Source organism: Rutilus rutilus, assembly GCF_951802725.1.
Source record: "Rutilus rutilus genome assembly, chromosome: 3".
Classification (NCBI taxonomy): Eukaryota; Metazoa; Chordata; class Actinopteri; order Cypriniformes; family Leuciscidae; genus Rutilus; species Rutilus rutilus.
In genome coordinates this window covers 10,921,135-10,944,851 of record NC_140211.1, presented here as the reverse complement: position 1 = coordinate 10,944,851, position 23,717 = coordinate 10,921,135, and the positions used below count along the sequence as shown (strand labels likewise).

General features: G+C 41.0%; 1 protein-coding gene across 4 annotated transcripts in view; it reads right to left on the bottom strand.

Moving 5' to 3' along the window:
- The window catches only part of dock11 (dedicator of cytokinesis 11), a 107,746-nt gene that overhangs the window by 70,262 nt on the left and 13,767 nt on the right, over positions 1 to 23,717 (bottom strand). For 2 of the 4 annotated variants that reach the window (XM_084405978.1, XM_084405980.1), the window contains exons 6-15: positions 20,720 to 20,815; positions 18,978 to 19,112; positions 18,317 to 18,494; positions 15,276 to 15,355; positions 13,879 to 13,962; positions 13,646 to 13,786; positions 5,819 to 6,052; positions 2,313 to 2,435; positions 1,844 to 1,926; positions 775 to 897 (exon numbers count right to left, since the gene is read on the bottom strand). In XM_084405978.1, coding sequence (XP_084262104.1) covers positions 775 to 897; positions 1,844 to 1,926; positions 2,313 to 2,435; positions 5,819 to 6,052; positions 13,646 to 13,786; positions 13,879 to 13,962; positions 15,276 to 15,355; positions 18,317 to 18,494; positions 18,978 to 19,112; positions 20,720 to 20,815 — 1,277 coding nt within the window. The remainder of the gene's footprint in view (positions 1 to 774; positions 898 to 1,843; positions 1,927 to 2,312; positions 2,436 to 5,818; positions 6,053 to 13,645; positions 13,787 to 13,878; positions 13,963 to 15,275; positions 15,356 to 18,316; positions 18,495 to 18,977; positions 19,113 to 20,719; positions 20,816 to 23,717) is intronic. The other 2 variants (XM_084405979.1, XM_084405981.1) reach the window with 1 other exon arrangement.

Below are 23,717 nucleotides of genomic sequence, written 5' to 3'. Positions count from 1 at the left end.
TTAACCTAAAGACAAAAAAAATGACATGGCTTTTATGACATATTTTTCGACGGAACGTACCAAACATCCAAAACAATGCTGTGCACTGGGCCACATGCGCTCGTTGCATTTGCGGACATACAGTATGATGGTATTTTTACTAGCTGAGAACTTGTGAAGAGCTTATAAAATGTGTAAAGGAGTCAAAATAGCCATCACACACAAAAATGAAGATCTGCTGCGAGGAGACGCGGTTCTGATGCTGTACCGAACTGTGATGGTGCAACATCTCGACTATGATGAGAAGAACCATTTATGCTTGAGCATTCTGTCCATTTCAGGGTCGCATCATGTCCTGTTTTTGGTTTGTTTACTTGTCTTTGGTCCGTGTTGCGTTCATATTTCATTCGAACAAACCACAGTTCAAGAGCGGACCGAGACCCATCTTTTCAGCGTCTCGGTCCGCTTGTTTGGTGGCACCAGGATTCAGATGGCAGCGTTCACACTTATTCAAATGAACCGCACTAAAAGAGCAATCTCACCAGTGTTCGTTTTAATCGAACCAAACATGTCAAGTGTGAACACATTCTTAGAGGCTGGACACCACTCTTATCACTTCCCTTTGATTAATGATTAGTTCATTTTTAGGGTTTAGTTTAAGGATCAAATTAGTACTATGATTGTTTGATAAGACATGCTGATCCAGGATCCTTTCCTACTAGTCAAAATCACAGTGACCATTTAGGGATACCAGACATCAAAAGATAGTGTTAAAGATAGATAGTTATCACTCACTTTTTGAGATCAGTCAATAGTTTGATGAGGTCTTCTGTGGAAATCTTGCTACTGTCTTGGCGGTAGAGTGGAGAGAACTTCCCATCCATGTCTAAACTGCCTTGGGAATCTTTGAACACCTGTCTGAAGCCACACAACACACACACCCTGATGTCTTTGGCATCTATTTCCGGAGTGTACTGACTGTGACGTTACAGTTTGAAAGGCACATAATTCTACTTAATGTAGAACTCAGATAATATAACTCATACTCTTACTAGTCCATTAAAGTGATAGTTCACCAAAAATACTAATTCTGTCAGCAATTACTCATTAGTAATTAGTCGTTCCAAACTCTTTGAAACACAAATGAAGATCTTTTTGATGAAATCTGAGAGATTCTGTCCCTCTATAGACAGTCTACTCAACTACCACTTTGACGCTTCAAAAAGTTCATAAAGAGATTGTAAAACTAATCCATATGAATTGAGTGGTTTAATCCAAATTTTCTAAGAGACTCGATCACTTTATAGGCTGAACAGATTTAATTTTGGCTTTTATTCACAATATAAACATTCATCAACTCACACATCAGTTGTGGTAAACTGAAGCGCAAACATGTTCGCTTGACATACAAGAACCAATAAGGTTCATGCTCGTGTTACGCACCAAGTTTGAGCTTCAGTAAGAACCAACAAAAATTGTTTTGCCTGTTAAGAAGGTTCGGTTGAGCTTCTGTTTATGTTTGCAGATTAATGTTTATATGTAAATAAAAAGGCTAAGTTAAATCTGTTTATCATATAAAGTGATCGAGTCTCTTTAGAAAATTTGGACTAAACCACTCAATTCATGTGGATTAGTTTTACAATCTCTTTATGAACTTTTTGAAGCGTCAAAGTGGTAGTTGCGTAGTAGCTGTCAGTGGAGAGTACAGAACTGGCTCATATTTCATCAAAAAGATGTTCTTTTGTTTTCTGAAGATTAACGGAAGTCTTACAGGTTTGGAATTTGTAATTACTAACACAATTTTTATATTTGTGTGAACTATCCCTTTAAGTGAATATGAATAGGAAGTGAGTTTCTGTCTTACTTGGCAGCCCAAGCGAAGGGCATCCGGTACTGGCCCAGCCGTTGGCACGTCTGCTTGGCAGTCTTCAGGACTTTCTGCACTGTCTGAGAAACAGACACATAAAAATACATGGAAATATTCTACAGTACATTCTGGAAGCATTTAAATCTGATTTAACAAAAGAACAAAATTCAGGCCTAAACCTCTGGAAATACTGGAAGTATGACAAATCATGAGTTAATGGAATGAGAAGCCACACTTTAACTACAAAACATTACTTAACAACCAACAACTGTATAAATACAACACATCTTATATTATCTTTATACACTATTCTTGTATTTTCCCCATCAGACTGATATTTAAAATGTTAAAGTGCATCCTAGACAGCTTGTTGTCTGTTATGCAATGCTCTGTTCAAGTAGAAAGACATCATGCCTAAGAAGATTTTACAGTTCTCTTGAAGAATGTGTGTTATTCAGCAGCAGACCTTGCTGATGTCGGAGGTCTTAATGTAGGGCTCAGCGCAATGGGTAATGCCATTCTGTAAAACCTTTTCCACCCGTGCCAGCAGGAAGATGTCTGTGTGAGGGTTGGTGACGGAGAAAATACCCTGGATGAGACAAAAGTCATACTGTGGTTGTACGTATATTCTTAAGTAAAGAGGAAAATTAAATATATTGACAGATGATTATTATGGCAAGTGGTTTGTTGATTATGGAAGTTCATTGTAATTAAACGTTTACAACTTTTTTTCCCCCAGAATTTAAAAAATAACAAAATTACAATTAAATAATAATGAGACAATGAATACATCATCAATGCTTCTTCTAAAACTTTTTTTTGTCTGATTCACTATGGTAAGCCTATTATAAGTGTTTATATTTTAGACATGTCGGGATGGTTTTCATTGGAAATTGCGTACATGCGTCACTCGCCCCCTGGGTGTCTCGTCATATAATAAAATAATAAACCAAATAAAACCAAATTGGCTTGGCTTTTCTGAGATGGCAAGAACTGAGGGATTTGTAATGCTGTAAAAGTGACGCGGCGATGTTGTTTTTATTACTCAACAGGTGAGAAAGGTATTTTATTGAACAGATAAACTGCCATATGTTGCTCTCTAACAGAGTTCATTCTAAAACATTTGGTTCATATTCATCCTCACAGTCACGAAGAGCCGAAGCACAACCAAAACAATTTCTTCTGCGAAATGCATGCAGTTTTGTTTTTTAACCGCCAGAGGGCCAAAAGTTACATAGTGTACCTTTAACTTGAGTAAATAAATGTAAAAGAGCGAGTATAGTGGTTTAGATTTTTTTGCTAATTTGTTACTGTTTGATCCTGATAGAATAATAATAATTAAAATTATAATAATATTAATAATAATAATAGCTCTCACTATTTTTGTGTGGCATTATGGCCACATATGTACCTGAACACAGAGGTTGAAAGAAAGGGAAATTTATTTCTGACCTCTGCAGACTTGCCAATTCACAATTCATCCAAGTCATCAAAAGAAATCAAATTCATAACAATCTAAACTGCAAGACATTGCTTATACTCTTTAGTCTCTGTTTTTCTATCATTGTGTCTATTTCTCTCTCTCTCGTCTTCCTCTAACAACACATTCAGCCATCTCTTCTTCTTCATGTCAGCTGCCCTGCCCAGTGTTTCACCAGGGACCTGCGTAATGTCAGTTCCAGTAAAGCCACGTCACATTCCCCAGCCTGCCAGCAGAGGCTTGAGACAGTCATGGCACTGGCTTTGATTTAGTGTGTAGCATTAGTGCTATGAAACAGTGCTGTGTTAAAAATTAAAGCTGTTTCTGGCCTGGCCACACGCCACGCACGGCATGGCATGCTCAAACGCATGAAAACACACACTTGTGTGCACACTCAGATAAGTAGGCCTTGAGAGGATTAGTGAAGTTTAGCAATTCATGATTCATAACTATAAAACTTCAATACCAGAGATAAAAAGGTGCATTTATTTAGCCCAGGTCTACGTGTCATCCTACTTTAAAAGTGACAGATGTAAATAATAAAGCAAAAAAATGTTTTCAGTTGTATACTCTTAACTCAGTGCTAATGTGGTATGAATGTTCATGTGCACATGATTTTGCATTTGTGGCAGTTATTGCAAAATGGACACAGGCTTTCAACAGAAGGCAGAAACACAATGACGAGGGAAAATGACGCAAGTCAGCCAAACATCGACTATATTCAGCCACCTGCAGCCCTGCAAACTGCATGGATGTGCAAAAATCTGAAACCACATTGACTTCCCCTATCAGAAGCACAGCAGAAGCATCCTTCTTATTCAGCAGTGCTGGACAATGCTTACTGGGAAGGGTTGCCAGTCATTTACAGAAATATTCAGCAGAGTGCAGATTTTAAAAGGTGACCAGGGTAAATCTGTCACGATCTAATGAACAAAAAGCTATTTCTTGGTTTTTAGTGATGCTTGCTAAGGCTTTTTTGTCTGGTGGACCATGAAATTGGCACAAAAAGAAATCCATATACTTCCTTTGAGGAAAGGAGCCATTTCTAGAAACAAGAATATCATAGAAAGCTGAAAGTGGGGCCTGTAAGCAACCAACCACATAGCAATACACTAAAGACAATAATATAATATGTCAATTGATTAAAAAATTTACGAATTAATCACACGGTTTTCTGTAACTAATCACGATTAATCGCAGCTAACATTAAAGTTTTCAATATATTTTTATACAGTAATAATTTTACATTTAATCTCCAACAGTAGCCTATATTTTAAATGTTTGTTTAATGGCATCTTTTTATGAAAGAAGGCTAATATCACAGATACCAATACTACTACTGATGTCTCTATTAACTTTTTTTTTTCTCAATTTATCCATTAATTATAGCCATTCAGCATTACAGTATAATTAAAAGCTATCAATTTTAACATTTATTAGACTTTTTTTTTTTTTAAAGAACTTTTAATTTAAGCAAACTTTAAACAATCTTCACATAAACCCGTTATAATAAATGTCACATTTAGCAGTGCCCTTCAATATATCAGAGCTCATATTTTTCTATTGGCCCAGTCAGACCAGTTCAGATTTTAACATCAAAATGCACAAAAAGGATTTTTTTTTTTTTAAAGTTTAACTTTTTGACCCATGTAACCTTGTAAACAGTGCTGTAAGATTTTCAGGTAGGTCTAACAGGTTGGATATATACAGAAATTGAGTTAAGTTATCAAACACTTCACAGTGATGCACATTAAATAGGCCTATAGATGAATCCTTATTAAAGCTACAAATGTTATGCAGAGAAGTGAGTGAATTTCTCTTTTTCTTTTGTTCTTTGATCATCCTTCATGACAGACAGCAACAGGTTTATTAGGCTGCTGTCCGCACAAGACGTGGATCTGACACGCATCCTATCGTCTCACAACTCTTTGTTCCTTTAAGACTTCACTGAACTCATTTAACACTCTGCTTACGAGGATACTCGACAAAACGGCATAATTTTGTGTGTTTTTGTCCGTTCAAGCACTGTCTGAAGCAGCTTTCTGTGCGCACGAGTGTGTGTGTGTGTGTGTCACACAGACAGGAGATTCACAGAAACATGCGCCAGTAGTAACACACTGCGTTCTCTTTTATGTCTTATCGCGCTTGCATTTGCATGAATAAGAGCGTGATCATATAATGTAACGCTAGCCAAAGGATGACGAAAAAAAACGGATGCAGCGTTAATTGCGTTAAATATTTTTACCATGTTAATCTGAAAAAATGAATCGCATGTGTTAACGCGTTACTTTTGACAGCACTAAATATAATATAATAATAGATAAATAGATTTTAAAAAGTCTTTATATAAGATAATTTTATCACTATGGTATTAGAAGAACAGCATTTTCATTTAGTAAAGGATTATCAAAAGTGACTTTTAATTAAAGATCTCTAGAAAGCCATCACCATTATACAATTGTTACCATGTCAGTATCATGAGTGTCTTTTACCTGAGTGGGGAAGCGTAAGAGAGACTCTGCGACCCTCTGGATAACCGGTAGGCCGTGTCCGTTCACCCTGACTGTTTCATTTGCGTCTCCTCCTCCTGGTTCTGGTGTTCCAGGAGAGCCGTCTTGAATCATTTCCCTCACGCAGGGTGGGTTGAGGTCAACATGGAAGTCTGCAGAGATCTTACAGCCTTTGGACAGATCAAACAACGCTAGGCTGATGAAGAACGGCTCTACCTGAGGAGAAACACAATAGTTGGGAATGTCATTACACCTTCTTTTACTTTCATCTTTACCATGGTTACCTTGATTCACACACAGCGTTTGATGAAGAGCAATTTGTATTGTCTGAGAAGTATTATATATTGTGAGAATCATATAGTTTGATACTGATATAAATTATATAATATAATGACAGCAAATTAGAAGCAAAAGACTGTACTTTTCATTCTTATGAACCAGCACATCTTTGTATGTAATTTCACTCCATTCCCATCAGTCATGTCTGTCTAGATCCTTCAACAAAGTGTGGGAAAGTCGAGATGTGTTCTGAGGGAGCAGTAGTTTTCCAAACCAAGCTGACGAACGCCAGCATTCCTTCCCTGGAGCCATTAAAAGTGCTTCACTGAGCGTGTCCATATTCATCACTGCATATTCATTCTGGATGAGTCCTCTGTCCTCATGCCAAGAATCTATAATTCATCTCTCATTCAAGAACTCCCTGATATTCAGCGATACTGACCTATAACTGCTGTTTGGTGTGTTTGAGTGCTCTTTGTTACAATTACACAGAAAAAGTTCAGTGACATTTTTATTTGTGCATGGTAGAAAGCACAAAGTGAACTCAGAGAAAACGCTATGCTTGAGCAAACAGTTTGTGAATAGGCTACTACAAATGATGGCCGTGAAAGAGACTGTGAACGCACCGAATAGGATATGTTTGGTTGGTGAATAGCATAGGCTACTATTACACAGTAGCGATAACGTTAAGCGCACCAGAATAAAATATAATATTCAGAAGTAAACAGCATAGCTGATTTACAGACTCAGTTAACATCCACAAATGAATAAGCGCGTCGATTCAGGGAGCAGTGCAAAGTGCCCGTGCAAAATCAGTTTTTGTGAGCTGATCGCCGTCAGAAAAGTTCAGGAGATATTTCTTAGCGATGGCTGATTTCAACAGTTTCAATATGATAAAAAATAACTTTTATATTTATTCAATGGATTCATTGCATTTTGAAAAAAAAAGTGTCATGAATTTATTGCATTTTTGGGGTAAAATAATGCGTTTTTATAATAACTCTTTGAAAATCAAAATCTGGATTTGAATTTTTTATGTTATTATAACCTAAAGATGCTATGTGAAAGTTTGAAACAGAAAATAGTGGTTTTCATCTTGCCACTTTCTTCATTTTTGAAGAAATGGATTTATCATGTTTTGGAACCAAACTATAATATTCAGAAGTAAACAGTGTAGCTGACTGAGTGTTTATTTTTAAACCACAACCTTCTTGGGGCTTCTTTGACCGATACAACCACTGATCTATATAGAATGATCATTATATAGATCAGTGGATACAACCCTCTTAATGTCAGAATGTTTATTTTTAAACCACAACCTTCTAAGTGCTTCTATTACCGATATATTTAACGATATCTTTTGTATTTCTAATCCAAACAGCGCCAAACTTGGCACTGCACTTACTCGTGCCCGTAGCGAGACACCTGTCAAGTTTGAAATCCATCAGACTAACGGTTCGAGAGATATGCGAATAACAGACAGACGTTTCTGTAATTTAGCAGGCCTAGGTGAGATCACTAGGGACATCACAGCTAAGAAAATTTTTAATGTTGACAGTCGCTATAGCGAACGCTCATTGTGTTTGACTATCTGCATTACTCTGCAATAGTTTGGTTGGTTTGTTGTAAAATTTGTTCAGCTCTCCAAAAAGACATATTCTGCTCTCAAAAAGCCATGCTGATCACAGTGAGTCTGCTGATTGTGCATTACCTTTACACAAAAAAGAAAAAACAGATGGCAAAAGCAACCAAGAGAGAATGGCATTTAACAAAATTTCGAGGTAAGCGCATTGTCATTGTACAATCTCCATCTGAGCATATATTCAAGTAAATCAAGTCAATTATCATTTATGCAGTAAATGATCTCCATCAACTGTGTTTTGATGAGTGCACAATTGAAATGTTTTGTTTTGTGTTATTCGCTGCTGTAGGGCTAGGCCTAAATGCCATTCTTGACAAGGAGGAAGATGCTTTGTTCAGGGCGAGCCCAGCTTTAAAAGGTGATACACTTCATCAAAATCCTTTAACTTCTGGTTTATGTTGTATAATTATAAAAGAGTGATCTTGATTTTTAAAAATAGCTGAATTATTTTTGAATTAACAGTGCAATCAAACAAAATCTAGGTCGACTGAAGTCCTGAAATTTTCGACTAAAAATGGCGTTAGGAAAAAAAATGTTAAATGAATTAGCTGCGCACTGTGGCGCAGTACTTGGTAGCCTTGTTGTCCGCCTAAATGAATTATAAATAAACATAAAAAACTAGTAGGCTATTTGCAGTATATTAAATTGTTTTCTGAACTTCAGAGGCGCTTTAAGTATATTAAAGTGCCTCTGAACTTTAACTATTGGCTGTACTTCTTCAAGTCAGCTGTCACTGTAGCGTGAAGCCAGTAGCATATAGCATTAGCTCCTAAGCCTGAGATAGGGGGCGTGGTTTCAGCAGCCAGGCACCTCAGCTCCACCCACGCCCCCCTCTTTGCCCATTTTCTGTTATCCGGGAGTGACGCGCTGCCAAGATGGTGACGGCCGGCTACGCCCACTTTAGGCTTCAAAAACTCTCTATAGAAACCTACGGGTGACGTCACGAACACTACGTCCATATTTTTTACAGTCTATGGCTTCTCATCACATCTTCAAATGCTCTCTAGAATCTGAAGCGGGAGTCCCGCCCCCTATGCTATATACCACCTGGCCAAAGATACCGTGGCTGTACCTGACTGTACGTTCGGCAGTAAACGCATGCTCAGTGTCAGCTGCTCGTGCTCATCAGTTCCATCAGTTAACTGTCGCAGTTACTGGAGTAACATATACTCCGGGATATTGTTAATTTCGAGTCAGAGTGACTTTAGACTTAGAGTCAGCGCAGATCCAGTTTTCTAAATCTACTCTGTTTTATTATACTGATAAAAATGAAGTAAATTTAAAAATATAATAGTTTTTGCTTTCTTCTTTTGCCACAGTGTCTGAGACTCCTATCTCTGATAACGACCCTGCCTCTGTGAACGACACGGCCTCTGTGAACGACACGGCCTCTGTGAACGACCCGGCCTCTGTGAACGACCCGGCCTCTGTGAACGACCCGGCCTCTGTGAACGACACTGTCTCTGATAACGACACTGTCTCTGATAACGACACTGCCTGTGTGAACGACCCTGCCTCTCAGATTGACCCTGCCTCTGAGATCGACTGCCTCTGTGAACGACATTGCCTCTGTGAACGACCCTGCCTCTGTGAACGACCCTGCCTCTGTGAACGACCCTGCCTCTGTGAACGACCCTGCCTCTGTGAACGACCCTGCCTCTGTGAACGACCCTGCCTCTGTGAACGACCCTGCCTCTGTGAACGACCCTGCCTCTGTGAACGACCCTGCCTCTGTGAACGACACGGCCTCTGTGAACGACACGGCCTCTGTGAACGACACGGCCTCTGTGAACGACCCTGCCTCTGTGAACGACCCTGCCTCTGTGAACGACCCGGCCTCTGTGAACGACCCGGCCTCTGTGAACGACACGGCCTCTGTGAACGACCCGGCCTCTGTGAACGACACGGCCTCTGTGAACGACCCTGCCTCTGTGAACGACCCTGCCTCTGTGAACGACCCTTTCTCTGTGAACGACCCTGCCTCTGTGAACGACCCTGTCTCTGAGAACGACCCTGTCTCTGTGAACGACACTGTCTCTGTGAACGACACGGCCTCTGTGAACGACCCTGTCTCTGAGAACGACACTGCCTCTGTGAACGACACTGCCTCTGTGAACGACACGGCCTCTGTGAACGACCCTGTCTCTGTGAACGACCCTGTCTCTGTGAACGACACGGCCTCTGTGAACGACACGGCCTCTGTGAACGACCCTGCCTCTGTGAACGACCCTGCCTCTGTGAACGACCCTGTCTCTGTGAACGACCCTGCCTCTGTGAACGACCCTGCCTCTGTGAACGACCCTGTCTCTGTGAACGACACGGCCTCTGTGAACGACACGGCCTCTGTGAACGACCCTGTCTCTGTGAACGACACGGCCTCTGTGAACGACACGGCCTCTGTGAACGACCCTGCCTCTGTGAACGACCCTGTCTCTGAGAACGACCCTGTCTCTGTGAACGACACGGCCTCTGTGAACGACCCTGTCTCTGAGAACGACACTGCCTCGTGTCGTTCACGACACTGCCTCGTGTCGTTCACGACACTGCCTCGTGTCGTTCACGACCCTGCCTCTGTGAACGACCCTGTCTCTGAGAACGACCCTGTCTCTGTGAACGACACTGCCTCTGTGAACGACACGGCCTCTGTGAACGACCCTGCCTCTGTGAACGACACTGCCTCTGTGAACGACACGGCCTCTGTGAACGACCCTGCCTCTGTGAACGACACGGCCTCTGTGAACGACACGGCCTCTGTGAACGACACGGCCTCTGTGAACGACCCTGTCTCTGTGAACGACACTGCCTCTGTGAACGACCCTGCCTCTGTGAACGACCCTTTCTCTGTGAACGACCCTGCCTCTGTGAACGACCCGGCCTCTGTGAACGACACGGCCTCTGTGAACGACACGGCCTCTGTGAACGACCCTGTCTCTGTGAACGACCCTGTCTCTGAGAACGACCCTGCCTCTGTGAACGACCCTGTCTCTGAGAACGACCCTGTCTCTGTGAACGACACGGCCTCTGTGAACGACCCTGTCTCTGAGAACGACACTGCCTCTGTGAACGACACTGCCTCTGTGAACGACACGGCCTCTGTGAACGACCCTGCCTCTGTGAACGACCCTGCCTCTGTGAACGACCCTGTCTCTGTGAACGACACGGCCTCTGTGAACGACACGGCCTCTGTGAACGACACGGCCTCTGTGAACGACCCTGTCTCTGTGAACGACCCTGTCTCTGAGAACGACACTGCCTCTGTGAACGACACGGCCTCTGTGAACGACACTGCCTCTGTGAACGACACGGCCTCTGTGAACGACACGGCCTCTGTGAACGACACTGCCTCTGTGAACGACCCTGCCTCTGTGAACGACCCTGCCTCTGTGAACGACCCTGCCTCTGTGAACGACCCTGTCTCTGTGAACGACACGGCCTCTGTGAACGACACGGCCTCTGTGAACGACACGGCCTCTGTGAACGACCCTGTCTCTGTGAACGACCCTGTCTCTGAGAACGACACTGCCTCTGTGAACGACACGGCCTCTGTGAACGACACTGCCTCTGTGAACGACCCTGCCTCTGTGAACGACACGGCCTCTGTGAACGACACTGCCTCTGTGAACGACACGGCCTCTGTGAACGACACTGCCTCTGTGAACGACACGGCCTCTGTGAACGACACGGCCTCTGTGAACGACACGGCCTCTGTGAACGACACGGCCTCTGTGAACGACCCTGTCTCTGTGAACGACACGGCCTCTGTGAACGACACTGCCTCTGAGAACGACACTGCCTCTGTGAACGACCCTGTCTCTGTGAACGACACTGCCTCTGTGAACGACACGGCCTCTGTGAACGACACGGCCTCTGTGAACGACCCTGTCTCTGTGAACGACACTGCCTCTGTGAACGACACGGCCTCTGAGAACGACACTGCCTCTGAGAACGACACGGCCTCTGAGAACGACACTGCCTCTGAGAACGACACTGCCTCTGTGAACGACCCTGTCTCTGTGAACGACCCTGTCTCTGTGAACGACACGGCCTCTGTGAACGACCCTGTCTCTGTGAACGACACTGCCTCTGTGAACGACCCTGTCTCTGTGAACGACCCTGTCTCTGTGAACGACCCGGCCTCTGTGAACGACCCTGCCTCTGTGAACGACACTGCCTCTGTGAACGACCCGGCCTCTGTGAACGACACTGCCTCTGTGAACGACCCTGCCTCTGTGAACGACCCTGCCTCTGTGAACGACCCTGCCTCTGTGAACGACCCTGTCTCTGTGAACGACCCGGCCTCTGTGAACGACACGGCCTCTGTGAACGACCCTGCCTCTGTGAACGACCCGGCCTCTGTGAACGACCCTGTCTCTGTGAACGAAACTGCCTCTGTGAACGACCCTGCCTCTGTGAACGACCCTGCCTCTGTGAACGACCCTGCCTCTGTGAACGACACTGCCTCTGTGAACGACACTGCCTCTGTGAACGACCCTGTCTCTGTGAACGACCCGGCCTCTGTGAACGACACGGCCTCTGTGAACGACCCTGCCTCTGTGAACGACACTGCCTCTGTGAACGACACTGCCTCTGTGAACGACCCTGTCTCTGTGAACGACCCGGCCTCTGTGAACGACACTGCCTCTGTGAACGAAACTGCCTCTGTGAACGACCCTGCCTCTGTGAACGACACTGCCTCTGTGAACGACCCTGTCTCTGTGAACGACACTGCCTCTGTGAACGACCCTGTCTCTGTGAACGACACTGCCTCTGTGAACGAAACTGCCTCTGTGAACGACCCTGCCTCTGTGAACGACCCTGCCTCTGTGAACGACACTGCCTCTGTGAACGACCCTGTCTCTGTGAACGACCCGGCCTCTGTGAACGACACGGCCTCTGTGAACGACCCTGCCTCTGTGAACGACACTGCCTCTGTGAACGACACTGCCTCTGTGAACGACCCTGTCTCTGTGAACGACCCGGCCTCTGTGAACGACCCTGCCTCTGAGAACGACACTGCCTCTGTGAACGACACTGCCTCTGTGAACGACCCTGTCTCTGTGAACGACACGGCCTCTGTGAACGACCCGGCCTCTGTGAACGACCCTGCCTCTGTGAACGACACTGCCTCTGTGAACGACCCTGTCTCTGAGAACGACACGGCCTCTGTGAACGACCCGGCCTCTGTGAACGACCCTGCCTCTGTGAACGACACTGCCTCTGTGAACGAAACTGCCTCTGTGAACGACCCTGCCTCTGTGAACGACACTGCCTCTGTGAACGACCCTGCCTCTCCGACTGACTCCGGCAGCATTGGAGCCTGTCACTGCACTAGAGACAGTCACTGCATAAATAAAAAATACAGTTTTCCTGAAATCATTCATGTGGAAGCAATACTGTCTTATTTCACTTATTTATTAAACACTAGGGGTGTAACAATATATTGTGTCACAATAAATCGAAAAATGCAAAATACAAAAATGCAACAATATGTATCGTGGATAGTTCACCCAAAATAAATATTACTCTTTTATTTTATTTTTGTATAATATGTATGTATGTATTTAAATCTGTAAAATACAATTGATTAATTGATTAAACCTTTCTGAATTGTGATGTCAGATTATATAAAAATCAGTGTTTAATATATATCAGGACTCTCCATATATGGATAAATAAAAAAATAAAAAAATGAGTAGGGTCATATGAGGATAACTGAGCCAAAGGTTATATTAATGTTTTGGCTTTGAAAATGATACAGGTATGATAAACATTCTCATGTAACTGAGCTCAACATTACTGTAGAATTTACTACAAATTCTAATAGCAAAACAGAACAAAAATCTGACACTGACAAGAAAGATGAAATGTACAGATGAGAGTTTACTCACGTTAGTTGAGACGCCATCATTCTTCTCACTGACGCATCCTTGCAGGCTAAAGGTCAAATCATGACAACTAACCATGATCCTTCGTCCAAATCGCTCTTCGAACGGCTTCACGTCAGGCTCGATGCCTGAGAAATCTAATCTCTGAAAAGAAAAAGGAGGATATATTAGATTGATTTTCATTAAAAGTTCAGACTGTCTTTCTAATAGCAGAACACTGTGCAGAATGGACTAACCTGCATCTCCGGATCGAGGGTGAAGATCTTCTGTCGGCCCTCATTCCTGCTCATTTTATTCAGCTGCTCAGTTTCTCTGGCATACTGGAGATAACAAGACAAAAACACTTTGCATTTGTAAAAGCTTATGCATTAATAAAACCAAAATTCACCAATTGTGTCATAAAGTATATTAAGCATTGTGCTCTGCTCAACGCATTAAACTCAACTTGACCTTCCATTAACTGAATGATGAATAAACACTAAACAAAATCAACTGCGATTTATCTCTTTCTTGATTTATTTTTATTTTTATTGGATTGCCATGATTAAGACATTTACACACAAAACTGGACTAAGAGTTCTAAATAATATATATTTTAATACCTGGACACCACTCACTGAATTAAATGGTACAACATGTTGAGGTCATGTGACAACAATGAAGCATACTTTGTTTTAAAATGTGTATTGTTGCATACCGTTACATTTTTACAACAGTATTCATTTACATTTACATTTAGTCATTTAGCAGACGCTTTTATCCAAAGCGACTTACAAATTAGGACTAAATTAAGCGAGTCATCATGAAGAGGCAAAAACAACAACAACGCAAGAAGTGCTCAAAATACGAAGTTTAGGCATTATTCAGAGTAGCATAAGCCCGATAAGTGAGGTTTTAAAGGGAAAGGTTTTATTTTAAATTTTTTAATTTTTTTTTTTTTTTATGAAGCTCACGGAAGAGATGGGTTTTCAGCTGTTCAGTATTCAGTATAAACTGCACAGTATGCAGCAGGCAGTAAGCCTGTCATGATTATTGATCAATTATCTCATCGTAGTTATTTGATCTAATCGCAATTATTTGAAATAACCACAATAATTGTGCTGTTTAAATCACATTTTGCCAAAGAATATAAAAAATAAAATAAAAATAGTCAAAGGTTTTCCTTCATACAAAAAAAGGCTTATGGCTTTAATCATACTGCATTATTATATTATATTATATTATATTATATTCACAGCATTAAGGTAAATCATATAGGCCTATTTTATTAAACATTTTATTATTATACTTATATACACTGGCAGGCCACTTTTTAGGTACACCTGCTCAACTGCTCGTGTGAACGGGAGATTCACATCACGGATGTTCAGCCGATAAACCTGCAGTAACTGCGTGATGCTATCATGTCAATATGGACCAAAATCTCCGAGGAATGTTTCCAGCACCTCGTTGAATCTGTGCCATGAAGAAATAAGGCAGTTCTGAAAGCAAACGTGGGTCCAACCCGCTACTAGCAAGGTGTACCTAATAAAGTGGCCAGTAAGTGACACGAAAAACAGAATGACAATTAATTGGCCTAGTGACTGTCCTAGCAGTGTTCAAACCACTCCAGTTAGCATTGTAATTAGAGTACCTTCATTAGCTCTGGATGAAGACTCCGGCCAAAGCTCTCCGCAACATTTTCTGGTTTCCCCAGGCTACTGTTGTCGTCATCTGTTGGGATGATGCGTTTGTTAATCAAAAGGCAACCTGATCAATTCTACTGAAAGCGCATGCATAACAGACAAAAGATTATATTATCACGCAGTGGGTGAATATGGGCTTATCTTAGACACCAAAGCAGAACAATGAAAACTCTCTTTAATCACGACTGACTGGTTCTTTTAAACAGTAAAAGTCAAAATCACATATTTGCTGATCAAGCTGTCACATATTTTTGAAAGTCAAACAAGTTGCTAAACTGCTCTGAGTCCACTGGAACAGAAAGCAGTAGCAGTTACTGTAATGTGTGCATGCGTTACTGAAAAACGTGTCAAATCAAGGACACTAGGTGGAGCTTTCTGGGGATTCAGATGTCCTCGTTTATTCAGGAGGAGGAACATTTTTACATATACTGGCACTTTCCAAGAATAGGGTACAGCTCGATCTCATGTATTAGATTTATTGTATAAACTAGTATCTAACACAGGACATAAAATAGCTGCCTCTCCCCTGGTGATTTTGGCCTAAATCCAGCAATTAAAATGAAATGTTAACATAGTCTGTTCAATCGATATTCAATTCATTGCATTAATGGTTTAAGTTATTAACTTATTTTAAAGACCAAAAACATATTGTCCACATTAACTCTAAATCTGCAACCCTGTTTAAATGCATTTTCTGAAGCTCCTTTCAAAGAAAAAAAGACTTCTTTAAAAAAATATTGTATACTATTTTGTATGCTGTTCATGGAAAGTGTCCTGTATATTATCAAGCCTGATAATAAACAAAAGGAATGGCTTCCCAAATAGGGACATGAAAAGAGGAGTTTCATACAATCTGTTAAACTCAGAGGAATGAAAACCAGATGAACTGGAAAGTGCGTGAAGACATCCAGCGTTTGTTGTGTTGTTATAGTTATGTTTAATTCTAATGCTAATAGTTATGGTTATCATTTAATAACTTTCATTTCAATTCCAGAAATCTGAATTCTGCATATTAGTCATTCCAAAAAATGAAGAAGTTACAAATGTAATGCATGTAATTGAAAGCATAATGTAATTTCCTCATGACCATCTCATGGAAGGTCTTAAAGAACATTGGCTATAGTTTATACCATAGAAGCACGGGGAGTTGTTTATCAGTGTCTTTATTGTACAGGCCTAAAGCAGCATTCCCTTCACGACTCCTCTATGTGAATAGAGCCTCCCTAACATTTCAGAAATGTGCCATCACAACATAAATGATTTACTCAGAGTAGAGAACATTGTGTCTCCTATAATAAAAGAGCAGAAACTGTACTGTTATTATTATTCAGTGGTTCTTATTTGAGAATACAGAGAAAACTTCAAGTTCAATAGGCTTTTAGAAGCCCCAAAATGAAAACAAATGAATGTTTTATTTAGCTGAATGGGAACTATGCAGCTCTTCAGGAAGTAGCACAGACCAGAATTTCCCTACATTGCCGAAATGCTTGTTATTTGGTCATGTTGGAATAGTTTGAGTATTTAGTTCATGAAGGAAGTGGTTTGGGTGGTTGGGGAAAACTCTGAGAACAGCCAATTAAAAACTGTTTATTGTTGATATTTTGGGAATGACATCATGTCTTTGATGATGATGATGATGATGCAATAAGTTTCATTACATCATTAAGGTCATGATGGTGGTCTCATGATGGAAAAGCTTACAGGGATAGTTCATTAAAAAAAAATTATACTCTTGCCCTCCCAAACCTGTCTATTATTATTTTATGGTGGAACACAAAATAAGAACATTTTAATGTTTTAAAGGTCTCCTTCAATAGGTTTACATGCATCCAAGGTCAAAAACACTTACATTTTCTCATAATATACATTGCACATCACCTCAATTCTCAAAGAGTCTGAAAACGGTTATTTTGAAAATTCGGTCTCTCTAAACCCCTCCTTTCCTCTGCTCTGATTGGTCAGGTGGCCCAGTCTGTTGTGATTGGTCTACTCTGCTCTGATTGGTCAGATGGCCCAGTCTGTTGTGATTAGTCTACTCTGCTCTGATTGGTCATATGGCCCAGTCTGTTGTGATTGGTCTACTCTGCTCTGATTGGTCAGATGGCCCAGTCTGTTGTGATTAGTATACTCTGCTCTGATTGGTCAGATGGCCCAGGTTGTTGTGATTGGTCTACTCTGCTCTGATTGGTCAGATGGGCCAGTCTGTTGTGATTGGTCTACTCTGCTCTGATTGGTCAGATGGCCCAGTCTGTTGTGATTAGTCTACTCTGCTCTGATTGGTCAGATGGCCCAGGCTGTTGTGATTGGTCTACTCTGCTCTGATTGGTCAGATGGCCCAGGCTGTTGTGATTGGTCTACTCTGCTCTGATTGGTCAGATGGCCCAGTCTGTTGTGATTGGTCTACTCTGCTCTGATTGGTCAGATGGCCCAGTCTGTTGTGATTAGTCTACTCTGCTCTGATTGGTCAGATGGCCCAGGCTGTTGTGATTGGTCTACTCTGCTCTGATTGGTCAGATGGGCCAGTCTGTTGTGATTGGTCTACTCTGCTCTGATTGGTCAGATGGCCCAGTCTGTTGTGATTAGTCTACTCTGCTCTGATTGGTCAGATGGCCCAGGCTGTTGTGATTGGTCTACTCTGCTCTGATTGGTCAGATGGCCCAGGCTGTTGTGATTGGTCTACTCTGCTCTGATTGGTCAGATGGCCCAGTCTGTTGTGATTGGTCTACTCTGCTCTGATTGGTCAGATGGCTCAGTCTGTTGTGATTGGTCTACTGCTTACAGAGCGTGTCACTACCATATCTGAATTACAGCTCCAGATCTTCCTCAGCACTTCGATACACAGTGATACAAACAGTAACGATAGCATCGGTTCTACCGTTTCAACTCCAACACACTGCATTAACGGTAATATCCGAGCATAATAGGGACACTTTAAGCATCTTCACATGCTAATGTGTGTGCTTTCAGTGTGTGTGTGTGTGTTACTTACCCAGAGAACCTTCAGAAGGTTCTGACCCGTTCCTCCTGTCCTCCATCGTGCTCAGTAAGGCCTGTTTCAGTGTGCTCACCCACTCCTCCATCTCGGCCTCGCTGTCGGCCGCCAGATAGTGACTGTAACGATCCTGCATCTTCAGCTCAAAACAGTGGCGCCGCATCTTGGAGCACTGCTAGAAATGTGCTGCGTTAGTCAGTGGAGGAATTTAATGTTGTGACATTAAGAGCTGTTTGTGGTTCTAATAGTAATGGGTGTTCAGTAAGGAAGATTCCTCCGTCATGCTACTGATATTACACCCCAGCCTGCCCTGAGGGCTGCTACGTGCTGTCGGTAAACTTCCTGAGAAACTATCAAACCAAGTTCAGACATTTCCTTCTGAAGTATAAAGATAAGTGGGACAAAATAAGTTTGATTCTTATCGTTTTGATAATAATTATAATTGTATCAGTAATTATAATAAACTTTTTAACAATAATAATAATAATTTTATTTATAATTTTATTAATTTATATTTTCATCAATTGTTGTACGCCTCATTTGTAAGTCACTTTGGATAAAAAATAAATACAAATTACATATTTACATTTTACAGTTTTGTGATGCTAAAAACTTTGTAGGATTTCTATAAGAAAACGTATAAATTGAGAGCATGTACCGGAACTACATCTATACAGGAGTCCAGATAGATGGAGCCTTTTGATTCTTTGTAGTTTTTCTCGTCTTTGTATGAATTCAGTATGTAGGAGCCATCAGGGAGTTGAGACAGGTAGAAATACCTCCTCTTGAACACCTGTGGAGGAAAAGTCTCTTATCAAGGCTGCATTTATTTGATCAAAAATACAATAAAACAATAATATTCTTAAATATTCTTACAATTATAATAATTGTATATTATATAGTAGATTGAGACTCCATCTCCATCTACTATTTTACTTTATTTTAAAATGTAATTTATTCCTGTGATCGAAGCTGAATTTTCAGCATCATCACTCCAGTCTTCAGTGTCACATGATCCTTCAGAAAACATTCTGATATGCTGATTTGCTGCTCAGTAAACATTTCTTATCATCAGTGTTGAATACAAATCAGATATCCCTTTATTATATAAGTTGTTTGAACTATGTTATAATGACCATTAATATCTTTTAACTTATATGTTTCATATACTAGTATATAACCGAAGCTAAAGATTGTAAAATTAAACATTTCTGGTTCTTAGTGTTTTAGTGTTAGCTTAGATAGTAGCATAGCATACAGCTATCCGAAATGATTCGAGATAACGTTTTTTTTTTCACCATCTACGATATATATGATATGACATATATGATACAAGCAAAATTCTGTTTAAGAATTAATTATGACATGACATGCTTGTAATTAAAAAAAAAACTTTATTATTATATTATGCCTTATTGCTTGATAACAATTAACAATGTCGCAAAACATACCTAAAAATTAAATTTCTTACACTTAAACTATATAAATAATCAGGATAGAAATAAAAGATTATTACATGAATTAAAGTATGACTGATTACATTAAGAATCGCGAGACCAGCTTTAGATCAGGCATACTACTGGGGTCCTAAGCTGGGACTCATCACTTCGCTGGGACTCATCTCTTCACCACACCGGGTTTCACAGACAGGGTTTAGATTAAGCCAGGATTAGGCCTAAATTCAATTAGGACATTTAAGTAGCTTTTATAAACATGACTTAGAAAAAAGAACATTACTGGTGTGCATCTTGAGACGAAACAATGGCACTGACATATTTTAAGATGTATCAGTGCAAGTTGCTTTCAGATAAAACAGCTCAAACATGCATTTTAGTCTGGGACTAGGCTTAAGCCAGGTCTGTGAAACCGGGGCTAATGAGTAATGGGACTGAATAAGGCTGTGTTTTCACTTGGCATTAACATGCGATCACAGATCGGATCATCAGCCAATCAGGACACGGCGCGTTTACACATGTTAACATCAAGTGGCTTCTGTGTCTTGTATTATATATTTTGTATACTTGTGGTGAAATTGCACATCCTTTACAGATAATCAATGGTTGTGCAAATTTCAGGTGAAAAAGCGAACCTTCTTCACCCGCAAGTGACGTCGACCTGTGACTGCCTAAGACTTTTGCACAGAACTGTATAAATATCCTTTTGTATGCAAAGAAGTTGCTAGATATCATTTAGTTTACTCTGGGAAAAGTGCTGCACTTTGTTAGTGTGTGTTTGAGTATCAAAATCAGTGCATGTAATTGACGTTTCTAATTGATAGTTCTATCCAACTATGGTTCCTCAAACTATATTGATCAGCAGATGTACAGTATGCTAAGCAACAATGACTGCTACAGTTCTACTGATGTCTTTTAGAAATGGTGTGCCGATGATTCCACGAACCTTCATAGAGACAGACAGACTGCTGTTGATGTTGGCCTTCTGGAGCCAGCCCTGCTTCATTACTCCTCCTCTCTGAGAGCAAAGAGATGACGAGTCCTGAAACACACACACACACACACACACACACACACACACACACACACACACAGAGAGTAAGAACTGATGAAGCAGATAAACTGAATGCAAAGACTCAGATCAATGTACGTCTATGAGCGCTATCTATCTACCTTAAAGATAGATCAGATGCTCTGACACAAGCATGAACTCTGTGTGTCGTGCATTGACAAACCTTTATGCAAATAAGTTAGTTATCCCTCGCATAGTAACTCAACATCACACACATTAACACAATACAATAATCATGCAAAACACAGCTTAAAGATGCTTTGAATTCTGTGTGTGTGTGTGTGTGTGTGTGTGTGTGTGTGTGTGTGTGTGTGTGTGTGTGTGTGTGTGTGTGTGTGTGTGTGTGTGTGTAAGCTAATTTAATTGAAGTGGCCTGGCGTCCTTTATGACTGTGCTTTTCTCTAGCTCTCCACTGTAATATAATTGTCCGAATGCCCTTCTCCCCTCTTCCCTCCACCATTTCTCATTCCCTCCCTCTCTTTCTGTTCCTAACAGCCCCTCTGAGACTGATCAATTGCTTTCACCCTGTTCTCCCTTCTGAGTCACTCATCTAATTGATTAAACTAAATGGACATGACACAGCCAACATGATATACTGCACATACACTGCCAGAAAGTTCAAAAGTTTGGGTTCGATAAGATTTTGCAATGTTTTTGAAGGAAGTCTCTTCTGCTCACCAAGGCTGCATTTATTATGACCGCCGCTAGCGTAGCTAGCGAAAGCAGTCATATAGGGATTGTTTGCGTACATGTGTACAAAAAGTTAGTGTTTTTTTTTTTTTTTTTGTCATCTACTGAATTTTTCGTCAACGATACCAGGGACACCGAAACACCGGGGAACATGAAATTTGGTGGGCATGTAGCCCCACTAGACTTTTACGGAAAAATTTCGTTTGGTCCCCGGGGGCCACTCCCCCCCCGCGCTGGGCCCCCCCAAACCCAAAAAATGCAAACTACCTGAACCGTGGCACTGAGGATGAAGACATTTTTATGGTATGTTGGTCTTAAGGGCCCACATCAACCTAGCCCATAATCACTCATTTGTGATTTGCGCCCCTCCCATAAAAAATGAAAATGCAATATTATTCTGCTTTAATCGGCCCTATCTTCAGTTGAGATGTTCAGAACTGCACCATATTTCATGTGTATGATTAACTTGACATCCTCGGGGGGTATGCTAAGTTTCGTAGAATTTCATCCATGGGGGGGTATAAAATAAATTCATTTATGTGCACATTTATTGACTGTACACTCATCGGCCTGTAGATGGTGGTGTTGAGCGAAGGGTTGCTGGTTTAGGATGATACTGTCTCTAAGGTTGCCAACTGTCCCGAATTAGGCGGGACGTCCCGTATTTTGGGCCTAATTTATTTGTCCAGTGCGTGACCTCCCGTGTCCCGTTTTTTGACAAGCTGATAAACCACTGACTGATACAACAGCAACAGCAGCAGTGCTGACCACGACACTTGAGAATGATCACCGACACCTGTCATCATCCAATCACAGCTTTTTTTAATCACTGTTTTGAGACAAATCATTGTTTGATTTGCGAACATCCTCTGCCGTCTGGTCGCTTCCGCTTCAAGCCGGACTCGTCTCGCGCTAACGGTAATTTCCTTTCACTGTCCACGTTTTGATTTCGGCTAATCAATTTTGGCGAATGCAAACAACGTGATTATTGTTCATGAGTCTAACATCCAGCCACGCAAGAAAACATGTAATCTACCTGAGGGAATAATATGCTCAAAAAACATTTCTGATTATTATTAATGTTTTAAAGCTTTTAGAAAGTACATAGAAAGCTTTTGTAACATTATCTTAACTGTCACTTTTGATTAATGTAATGCATCCTTGCTGAATAAAAGTAGGCAATTACTTTCTTTATTTTTTTTCCCAAAAAATAATCTTACTAACCCCAAACTTTTGAACTGTAAGCCTAGTGTATAATGTTAAAAAAGCTTTCTATTTTAGATAAATGCTGTTATTTTGAACTATGGTTTGTTTGTAATGTTATTTTTTTTCATGTATGACATTAAAATAATTTTTAGAATTAAATACATAAATAGGTTAAGCAATACAAATGTGTTTATGTCTGATAACCTTTTAAACACAAACTTAACTGCAGACACTGAAATGACGTACACTGTGTGATACAGTACAAATATTTTGAGTGTCCCTCATTTTCCTATAAATAACCACGATTGTCCCGCATTTTCCTTTTCTGAAGTTGGCAACCCTAACTGTCACACACACACATGCAGGAATACAAACAAACGCAAGCATGCATACACACTGACATCCACACGCACAGACACACACCCATACACACACATACAAATCCACATGCACAGACACACACACACAAACACACACATGTACGCACGCATACATACACGCACAGACACACACACACACACACACACAGACACACACATACACACAGACAGACATGCACATACTACTACTTTTTTTAGGTATATACATAAACACGCAATACAGCCAAATTGCTCCACGTCATTTATTTTTGTGGAAAGCCAGTGCAGGCCTGAGCGGCGGTCATATTTTGTACCGCCATGCGGTACATCTAGTTTGATCAAAAATACAATAAAAACTATAGAATTTTAAATAAGTCAAAATTATAATATATTTAAAATATAATTTATTCCTGTGATCAAAGCTGAATTTTCAGCATCATTACTCCAGTCTTCAGTGTCACATGATCCTTCACAAATCATTCTGATAGGCTGATTTGATGCTCAAGAAACATTTCTGGGTTTGTGTTTGCTGCTTAATATGATTTTGGACATTTTTCTTTGATGAAAAAGTTCAAAAGAACAGCATTTAGTTGACATAAATCTTTGTAACATTATTA